The sequence below is a fragment of the Larimichthys crocea genome, chromosome III (genome assembly GCF_000972845.2).
Source record: "Larimichthys crocea isolate SSNF chromosome III, L_crocea_2.0, whole genome shotgun sequence".
In the NCBI taxonomy this organism is placed as follows: domain Eukaryota; kingdom Metazoa; phylum Chordata; class Actinopteri; family Sciaenidae; genus Larimichthys; species Larimichthys crocea.
The window spans coordinates 49,428,414-49,438,722 of record NC_040013.1 but is presented as its reverse complement, the minus strand read 5'-3'; the positions used below and the strand labels follow the sequence as shown (position 1 = coordinate 49,438,722).

The window sequence follows — 10,309 nt, the reverse complement described above, 5'->3', positions numbered from 1 at the left end:
CAGTAATACGAATGAAGTCTGTGCCATCTGGTGCAAAAGTTTGATTTTGGTTGCAGTGCTTCATTTTGCGGGATATATGAGGTGTTTTGCAGTTTGGGTGTGTGGTTTGGTGAATTGTGTTAGTGTTTTGATAAAAGCAGCCGAGGTTGCAGGTTCATAATAACAGAGAACAAGATGTACAGTATCACAGAGACAGAGGACAAGTTTTTGAGATGCAGGGTACAGTACTGTAAAAATACAAAGAGGAGGAAGAACAAAAAAAGAGCAAAGAGCAAAGCAGAGTAGTCATTTCTGATCAATGTACTTCTCCCTGAGAACTATATGTTTTGAACTATGTGTTTTCTATTTTTTGGTGTATTGTTTACTAACTGCTTGATATTCTATATCATTTTGATCGCTTTGTTTATGATTTGAGAGCAGTGTTTGAGCACAGGTAAAACTGTTTTGAGGCGAAAGTTTCATTTTGCAAGAGGAGTCGGAGGTTTTGTGAATAGTACTTGAAGATGAGGTTTTGTGTTTAATGTTTTCAGAAAATGGAGCATGGTTTCAGAAACTCAGAAAATTGAGGAAAAACTGTAATTCCACCCACAAATGTATTTTACAACATTTGACACTCACTCTTACAGTAGCAGTCAACAAGTTTGGACACCTTCTCATTCGAGATATTTTTTATTATTTTCTACATTTGACTGCACATGAACACTGAAGACATCAAAGCTCTGAAATTACACACATGGAATTATCTGGTAAACAAAAAAAATGTTTTTAAAGTAGCCACCTTTCACATGACAGCTTTGAAGGCAACTTTGTACACTTTTAGCATTTTCTTACTAATTGACTGACATTACTTCCATAACAACCACCATTATTTATTATGTGTACTGCCCTTTAAGTGAACAAATTGTAGGCACTTACAGATACATTTACATTTACATTTACAAATACATTTCACTATGAGTGTACCTGTATGATTATATGATCATTGAACTGAACTGAATACATTTAACTTAAACGTTAGGCAGGCATGGCTTGTGACTGGAAGGTTGCTGGTTTCATACCCAGACAGGCAAGACAAATGTAGGTGAGGAAAGTGAAAGAATGCTTGCCCTTCCTTCATTGCCACTGGGGCACCCCATGAGGAAGGCAGCAGAGATGCACATCAACAGTGTACTGGACAGTCTCCAGCTGTGACTGCATGCAATATAGTGAGTCTGAACAGGATCCTCCTGAGAAAGAGAGCTGTGCTATCAGGATCCAGGGATTGAACCACCAAACCTGCAAATTAAAAACTACCTGCTGAGCCACCACTTATGAGTTATGAAACTGACTAGGAATGTAAAAAAAAAAAATCTCTGTATTAAATTATATTATATTATTTTTAGAGTCACAGGATTCATTCTTGAGGAGAGTATTCATTTGTTTTTGGTTGAGGTTTGTACTATTGTGCCATTTTGACATGAAATAGCAGGGTCAACACGTGTGTTTCCAGTTATACTAATGGATAACTGGATTTGTCTGTTTTGTTACGCTGGAAATAAATACAGACACAATCGGAAAATACAGAGATGGCTTTGTCGTCTGTGTAGCGAGTCAGCAATGCAAAGCTCCCTTACTTAGCCTCTCAGTGACTTCTCTTTTCGTTTGGAGTCACTACAGTTACCTTTCACTATATCCCAATGCACTGTGTTAACATCCTCTTAACCCTACACAACACAACTTCCCTCTCAGTATACACAGAAGACTCTGGAAGAAAAGAAAAAAAAAAATCTATTTCCATATCATTAGAAGTGATCTTGGCCTCAGTGTAACAGATGCACAGACGGCAATACAGTCTGTCTGAATGCAACATTTATGTCTTATCTTGGAAAAAGTGGCTCAGAGGTTTTAGCCTCCTCCCTGGTCTTATCCTCCGAAACACAAGTTCCAGCAGTGTGTGGGGCAGACGGTGCAGAACGTCTTCCACACGCAGAAGACAGGAAATGATTCTGCCAATAAAATTGGTAAAACAGAAATGTATTGTGAACTTAAACTTAAGATGTTGATGCTGCAGTGCACAGTAAGCTTGCAGAGTGATTGTATGATGATAGTCTCTGTTTCTCACTCTGCCAAGCAGCCTATGAAACCATCAGTCCCCCTGTGAATCCAATATTTGAATAGCCCCGTATGGCTTTTGGCCAAATTGCCATGAAAACTGTGACAGTTAGGTTAGCACCACAAGCAACAGACTGAAACTGTGGATCAAGTTTTATTTCTATCCTGTCACATCTTCTTCAGTCTGCATCAACACATATTCCACATCTCAGCCAGGGATGTTCAGTTGAACCGCCCCTTCCTGTAGATAGCATATCAGTTTGCCACAGACAACTGCTCATTAGATAATTTTAAACTGGCACACAGGCGAATGAGGTTTGCTAAAAACTGTGATGATGGCTGACTTCATGCAGTGTGCGATGAGAGGCTCTGTCTGTGTTCCCCATTATCCTGCAGAGTCCACTTGTTCTTCTGCACGACAAGAGCACTAGTGATGCCGTCCTTACTCAGCCTGTAAACACTGTCGCTTTCATATATCCAAGGTGACATACAATAAGTAGCAGAATATATATATATATTTATATATATAGAGAATATATATTATATAGATATATATAGATATATATATGAACTTATAAAATATGATGTTTTATTACAAATGAAAGCTGCACCTCCACGTAGGCGTTGCTATAGCTCCACTTCAACCAGACACATAAAAAAATTAATTGATTAATTAGATCTGAAGAGAAGTCTGTCTTTTTACAGCACCCATGGCTGTGGTTAGGGTTAGGTGTTGGCAGCCCAGGAGCATAGTGGAGAAGTAGGCCCAAGTGAACTCAGTTTATCCACCCCTTTGAAATGAAATTACTCTCTTCTTTTCTCACTGTATCCTTTTTTTTTTCTTTTTTCATCTTTCTAAGACAGGGGTCTTCAACCAGGGGTCTGTGACCCCTAGGGGGTCCGCAGAGGGACTGCAGGGGCTCTGCCGATTAATAATTGACAATTTTCACTAAAATATTTTGTGAGAATTTAAAAAAATTATATTGAGTACTGCAAGCATTAATATGCAATAATAAGTTACTTTTGACAAAATACAAAATAAATGATTCCATTATGCAATTTTTTTGTATCAATCATAAACACATACAGGCTAATAACCCAGTATATAAATAGGTTGACAAGGTGAAATAAAAGATGAATAAAGTCAAAATAAAAGTAATTATAGGGCATTTTAAAACATGAATGACATGTTGGGTCTCTGTGATGACATATCATCGGCTGGCCCCGCCCAGCTGAAGTACGTCATCGTCATTACCTCGGAGTCGTCACACCTGCGCTAAACTTTGAGACAGAGGCACGCGCGCCGGCACACCGGCATGAGTGGACAGATGTGTGTGTGTGTGTGTGTGTGTGTGTGTGTGTGTGGATGGTGACAGCTCTCCTGAAACATGACCGCGTTCGTACAGTACACGGTGAGTGTGTGTGTGTGCTCTGTGGACCAGCTGTGGACACTGTGAGGAGTTTTAAGGTAGGAGTTGTTGGACTGGACTTGAGTTTCGCTCCGTGAGGAAGACATTTCCTCAAGGTGGCAAAGCCTTCCTAAACGGCGGTTCTAAAAAGTTGGCTGCTCTCTGTAGAGATGGTTTCAGTGTGGACACACTTTGTCTAAATTAAACCGGGTTTGGGGCTTTTCCGCTCGGCTCGTGTGTGTGTACACGAGCCTCTCTGCAGAATGTCACAGTCATCTGTCAGCTTCTCTCGCGCGCTGTCTGAAGACCAGGTGCTAAATTCCTCTTAGTACTCGCGAACTGACGTCAGACACGAACCACAGCGAGCTGATCCGAGCCAGGCCTAACATTTACTAAATGAATTGCTTCTCAAATGTTAATGATTTATGAACACCTCCCCAAAAGTTTGAACGTTATTAATATGAAGTTTTGTGTGTTGCATGCCGGTTCATAGTAAAGCTCCCAAATATTGACAAGATGTTTCTTACAGTTTGTTTACACCTCTTCTGTGTTTAAGTAAGTGTGTGTGTGTGTGTGTGTGTGTGTGTGTTTGTGCGCGCGCGCATGTAACATGTCTTTAATGCTGCATCAAAATACGTGGGTGGGTGTGGGTGTGCGCACGTGTGGTTGCTGTGGAGATGTGATCTGTTATGAAGTAGGGCAGTATGGGTGATGTTAAGAAATCCTGGGTGTGGACAACAATCTGTTCTGTGCCTTATTTGGTTATTACCTCCACCTGGCCAGGTAGTGACTATATTTGGTCACATCCTGCTTGTGTTTTGCTGACAGGAGTTTTGGATCAGTTGTTGTAAGAGCTGTAAGTTCCGGGTGGCATTGTTGCGTCACAGTTACTGGGCTGTTTTCAGGCTCTGCAGAGAGGTCCAAAGGACTGAAGGAATTCCCCTCCTTCAGTCATACCCACCTGCTCAGCCAAGGTCTTGTTTATAAGCTTATGGCCTGATTACAAGTGCATTCCATTGGACGGCGCAGTCCTCTGATGTGTTGCGTCATGTTAAATGAAACAATAAAGCTTCCGCAATAAGTGTTCCACATTTCCTATGAGCGGAACAGGCGTGTTTACACTGAAGAGCTTATCAAATCCACTAATATGAACGATTGAGACACACTAACACTGATATGTAAAATAATGATCTATAGCCCTGTTTTATAAATCATTTTGACCATGATTTCTTTGTCTAATCCGTTTGTCCCGTACATGTAAGGTTACAACTAAACTTATAAGATTTATTAACATCAATACAATTGATAGTTTCAATTGACCAGGGCAGAAGTTGACCTGTTTAAATGTCTGGTTTTATCTGTCCATAATTAAAAAGAGTGTACCAAAACTTAAAGTTGCTAAAATTATTAGTTGTAGTAGTTGTTGTTTTATTATTTTAAGTGATTAATTGTTTTGTCAATCCACAAATCTACAACACTACAAATCAATAAAACAATATAAACAACAGCTGATCTAACCATAAGCATATTATTTTCTATATTTTCTATAGTTTCTAACACGTTGACTGCCTTTTTTTCCCCAAAGCTTTTTGTGGTATTCATTGGGACCTCCAAATCCATGGGGGTGTTTCCACAGTCTGGCCTTGACTCAGGAGGCAGCAGGATATGGCGAAGCGTCAACTGCAAAAGTGACCAGGAGTACCAGAACGGCAACATCTGCTGCTTAAATTGTCTTGCTGGTGAGCCACATAGAGCCATACTTGATTTAGTCCACTGACACTTAAGTTATGTCACCAGCTTGAATCAGAAATCCATCAGCAGAGCTATGAAACCATTTGAGTTTGATTGTGATTAGTTATTATTTAACTAGAATGATAGGTTCATTTGAAAGTGTGTGTGTGTGTGTGTGTGTGTGTGTGTGTTAGGTACACGTATGGTATCAGCCTGCACCACATCAGGAAGAAGGGGTGTGTGTGAGGAATGCGACGATGGAACATTCACTGAGCACACCAACAGTCTGAAGCACTGTTTCAAGTGCACACAGTGTCGCTCAGGTAATTCTGCTTGACAGCTTTACACTATTGATTGAAATTCTGTGGAAGAAAAATCAATATTCAACCTTTTCAAAGTGCTTTGAGCGTAAACTCCGACTTAACAAGGTCATTTCATGTTGCTTTCTCAGATCAGGAAATTGTAAGGGCGTGCAGTCACACTCAAGATACTGAATGTCAGTGCAAATCTGGAAGATTTTGTGCTCCTGACCAAGCATGTGAGGTGTGCAAGACGTGTTTAAGGTGAGTCTATGCAACCCACAACAAACCTGATGCATGATGGGGGAATAATCCTTTCTAATTCACTCATTTCTCAGTTGTAGTGTGTTCCTAAGACTTTAAATTCCTTCATGTTTTATTTCATCTTTTTGCCTCCAAACTAGGTGTAAAGAAGGTGAGGAGATAGTGAGGAACTGCACCCCGACTGCCAACACAGAGTGCAAGAAAATCCAGCCCAAATCTGACCCTGCCTCAGGTACATGACCGAGTGGAAGTTGACGCGACACCAGTCATCACTGCAGATCTGCATGACTTTTATTTTTTTAACTTGGTTTCTATTTCAGTGTCAGCTATTTATATACTGACATACACACACATACATTTCATCTGCTGTTTCCCATTGATGACCTGCTTAATACCAAGACAATTCATGATTAAATGAAAAGTATGCATGTTACAAGGAAATAGACATACATAAATCACTTTAACTTTGTTAAAGATTTCAGCCCAAAATGCATACTATGACTTTACATATCTAAGACCAGAGGAAAGAATCAAAGTATGAAACTTCTGGTAAACATGGCTCATTCACTCAGACTTAAATGGTTCCTAATCATGAAATATTTTGGAACATTTTATGCTGCTAATGGTGGTCATGTACATGATTTCTTTTCTGTCAGCAGGGGCTTCAGTGATTGTGCTGCCTGTACTGGCTGCTGTTGTTGTCCTTGCTGTTGTTCTGGGGATTGTTGGGCGTAAGTGGAGTCAACGTAGACCAGGTAGGTGGAAATCAAACTAGATTTTCATGTTAAACGCACAAACAAGTTGTGGCACAGCTGGCTTTGTGCGTGTGCTCCACACAGCCACGCTAACATGCTGCATGTTTATGTAGAAGTATGGATACGTAAACCTGCTTAACAGGACTGCACGTGGCAGGTTCTGTATGACGTTGATAGTTTGAGCTGACGATCACACAGCAGCACGTGCTGCAGCAGATGCTGTGCTAACACTTCTGATGATGTTGGAATAAAGTGTAGTAGGAAAAAATGTAAACGTCAGGCTTACATAACAAACATCTTACCACTATTTCGCCAAATGTGGACTGCTTCACTTTTTGGAACAAAACAGTAAAATTCCTCTCCCCCGCTCCTGGTTTAGAGCTGACTGATGTGAATCCCAGCTCTGAGGGGCTGCAATGACCCAACGCAAAGCAAGCAGCAGCAGCTTTTTGTTCATCAGTGTTGATTTATCCATTAATGTCATTTCAAATTACACGTGTGTTATCACATAGGTTCTTGTGGACTTTTTGGGAATTTTGTATAGTTGCATAATTCTCTTTTCACATCCCCTCTTCAGCTTCTCAGAGAAATCTACGTGACGGGTTGAAAGCAGAACAGGTGAGTTGTATAAACAAATGCAAAGTTTCTGCAGATTTTCTGGATAGACTTTCATTCAAAGAATTAAGATGAACATACATGCCTGTACGTCATGTACAGTGGACCAGTGTTTTAGAACCAAAAAGCTAAACGTGTGCCACACCCTCTCCAGAATTGTCGCACTGAAGAAGGGAGGAACGGAGAATCCGGAAGGCTGAGCTGCTCAAGTCTGATCCTGCCCCGCCAACTGGTGAGAGCCAGATCCTCCACTCATGTGGAAGATGAGCGCAAAGTGCTGTGTGAAAGCCTCAACAGCTCAGCCAGTAACTCGCAGCACAGTCTAACCGGCCCGCCCTCTTATGCCTCCCCCACATCTCCTCCTCGAGCCAGCCCCACGGCCCCCATACAGCCCGACAGGAGGGTGAGAGCAGCAGCTCATTTCCATCCTTGTTTCCGTGCTTGCTCCTGTTTGTTTCTATGAACTAATGCTTGCTTGCTTGCTCAGCTGTCTGGTTACACTGGTCTAACAGTACTCCTCCAGTTTCCCCACATTAATTCCTACATGGCAGAATGTATTTGTGATCCTTGTTAATTGATCAGAAATGTGTGATCATTGTACATGAGGATGTAGCATGCTCAAACTGACTGACTCTGTCGCTATCATTATTAGTAATATTACTATTGTTCACAATATTTTTTGAATACATTAAAATCATTTCAGTTGAGATTTTCACTGTTGCACAAAGTCACAGTGGTGGTTGATTCCGATGGTTTCCAGTGTTAAGCATCCTCAGTTTCATTGCTAGTCTGTGTTGGCTGCACTCACTCAGTTGTAGTCTAACTGTAAATGTGTTGTTGAGAGTTATTGATGGGAGCAGAGGTTGATGAGTCACATTTTCATGGGGCACCTTTCTAAAAAATAATCTGAAGGGGGATTTCTTCATTGGCCTGCATTCTTTCCTTTCAAACATGAATAAACATCTTGGTATTTCTAGAAATGTCTTTGGCAAACAAATGATTTTCACTGCAGCTCACTGAAGCACCCACTGGGATCATGGGATTTCTGGACATGCCAAGTAACTGAATAAGAAATGATTTGTGACTTTACAGGCTTCTCTGAATCTTAATGAATATTAATGATTGTTTCTCTTTTGTTTTTTAGGAAGATGAACAGTTTCCCAAGCTTGTTCCAGTGAATGGTAAAGTGATAGTTTAATTCCTACTCTCAAATATTAGACCACTCCTGTGTCACTCAGTGTGATTTGCTCGTACACACTCTGTCTGTATGAATAAATGGCTTTATCTTCGATTGCAGGCGAGGAGTCTCTGAGGAAATGCTTTGAGTATTTTGAAGAAATCGACGTTGATTACCACAAGAGATTCTTCCGTCACCTCGGTATTCTCGACAACGTGATCAAAAGCAAAGAGCACCACACGTATGAAGACAAGATCCATGACTTGTTGAATATCTGGGTGGAGAAAGAGGGCAGAGAAGCCAGCTTAAATGACCTGCTGGCAGCCTTGATGGATATAAATCAAAGGAGAACAGCTGAAAACATCATGGAGAAAGCTGTTCACTATGGTCATTACTTCTGCGAATGTTAGAGGTGACATAAGAATACCACTTAATGTGTGAGGTGCACCATCAATACTGGTTGGAGGAGCACTGCACAAGAAACCAGAACAGAGAAACTACAGATTACTGTAGGGTCCTTAATATTAGTTATGGTATCAGGTTGTTAAAGGAGTAAGCTTTTGTATCGTCCACTACTGGCCACTTTAGCAACTCCCAAACTACCCTAAAGGGAAAAAAAAGTTCTCATCCGAGAAAGCATGAGTACTGTAGTCTCGTGACTTCTGCTGTGAGGTGCTTGTTGCTCCTTGTAAGCTAAAACTTTGAGTGTAAGTAATGTACACTTACAGTGCACGTTTACCTAAAGCTGTTGCTCCCACTTCAGTAAGAGCATGTTACTCTGGTGTACAGTTCTGATGGGGAAATGTAGGGACTTGTTTAGTTTGAGCTTGCCTCAGTTCCATGCCTGCATGACGTCACACACTCTAAAATGACAACTTGAATTCAGTTGTTATTTTTGACTGACAAAGTGATTGTTTTCCTTCTGGCCTATGTTGAGTGTTAATAATGAAGTATTAATTCTAAGGTGTTTGTTGTTTTGTATTTCACATTCATATAGTGGCCGTACTGATAATTTTATTTCTTAAGATATGTTTATTTATGTAGGGACAGACCTCCTGTTTCCAGGAATGAATGTCTTAGTGGTCACAGTGATACAGCATGTAAAGCATTTAAAAAGCCTCAGGATCAATGAAAAAAGCCTCAGGATCAATGAAATGACTACGACTGTTTGAAGTTACTATGGTGGAGAACAGTTATATAAGAGTTATATTTGATTTTATTTAAATAGTATGTTCTCCTACTGACTGTATTGTACACTGATTGATCTTCATTGTTCAGGATGCCTGTTGCTCAAAAACCTGATTGAAATGAATTCATATTCATCTCTTGTCTGTGTTACACTTCTCATTGTGATCACAGCAGTGACACATCATGACAAGTTCTTCTGGGAGCCACCAAAGTGCCTCGTCTGCCTTGTCAAGGTTAAGGCAGCGTTACATCAAGTTTTGTTTACATCTTTCGTCTGTAGCCTTCTGTCTCACTTCCCTCTACTGCCAGCCAACTCTGCATTCTTTCTTTTTATATATAGATGAGATTAATATATATAGATATATATATATATATATAATATATATATATATATATATATAATATATATATAATATATATATATAGATATAGAGAGATAGATATATTTTTTTTTTTCAGACTTTAAGTGTTTTTACAAGTTAATTTGATAGTAATGAAATCATTTAGTTTAATGTGAACGACAGAAGGCCTCAGAAACCAAATAAAATGTGTGTAACCTGTGTGTTTAAAATTAATGAACACTTCCCACACGACTCTCCGTTTTTTTCTTTATTGACAAATTACTTGTTTTTAAGTTGGAAGTAATCAATACACTGCCACACTACGACAATTCACTGTAACTTGTGGAATCACTTCTCTGATTCCATAGTTGATCAGCTGCCTTCATCCTTCTGGAGAGTATAATAATGATGAAGCTAATAGTGACAATGTTACCACAGT

At 40.0% G+C, this 10,309-nt stretch overlaps 1 protein-coding gene across 4 annotated transcripts; it reads left to right on the top strand.

Moving 5' to 3' along the window:
• Positions 1 to 3,349: 3,349 nt before the first annotated feature.
• On the top strand, positions 3,350 to 9,623 carry LOC104939559 (tumor necrosis factor receptor superfamily member 10B). 4 transcript variants are annotated; one of them, XM_010756112.3, is made up of 10 exons: positions 3,350 to 3,503; positions 5,086 to 5,239; positions 5,426 to 5,554; positions 5,683 to 5,794; positions 5,935 to 6,026; positions 6,451 to 6,549; positions 7,127 to 7,167; positions 7,319 to 7,567; positions 8,309 to 8,345; positions 8,462 to 9,623. In XM_010756112.3, the coding sequence occupies exons 1-10, from the start codon at positions 3,480 to 3,482 to the stop codon at positions 8,749 to 8,751; spliced, it is 1,227 nt and encodes a 408-aa protein (XP_010754414.1). In that variant the 5' UTR covers positions 3,350 to 3,479; the 3' UTR covers positions 8,752 to 9,623. The 4 variants fall into 4 exon arrangements, with proteins under 4 accessions (XP_010754414.1, XP_019118567.1, XP_019118546.1 ...); XM_019263022.2 differs by having other exon boundaries at positions 3,350 to 3,559; positions 7,319 to 7,396; XM_019263001.2 differs by having other exon boundaries at positions 3,351 to 3,559.
• Positions 9,624 to 10,309: the final 686 nt, after the last annotated feature.

Coding starts and splice junctions, on each gene's coding strand:
- LOC104939559 (XM_019263001.2), top strand. CDS start 3,458: ATGGTGACAGCTCTCCTGAAACATGACCGCGTTCGTACAGTACACGGT. Junction 5,555..5,682: donor GTGCACACAGTGTCGCTCAG/GTAATTCTGCTT, acceptor TTGCTTTCTCAG/ATCAGGAAATTGTAAGGGCG. Junction 7,168..7,318: donor ACGGGTTGAAAGCAGAACAG/GTGAGTTGTATA, acceptor CACCCTCTCCAG/AATTGTCGCACTGAAGAAGG.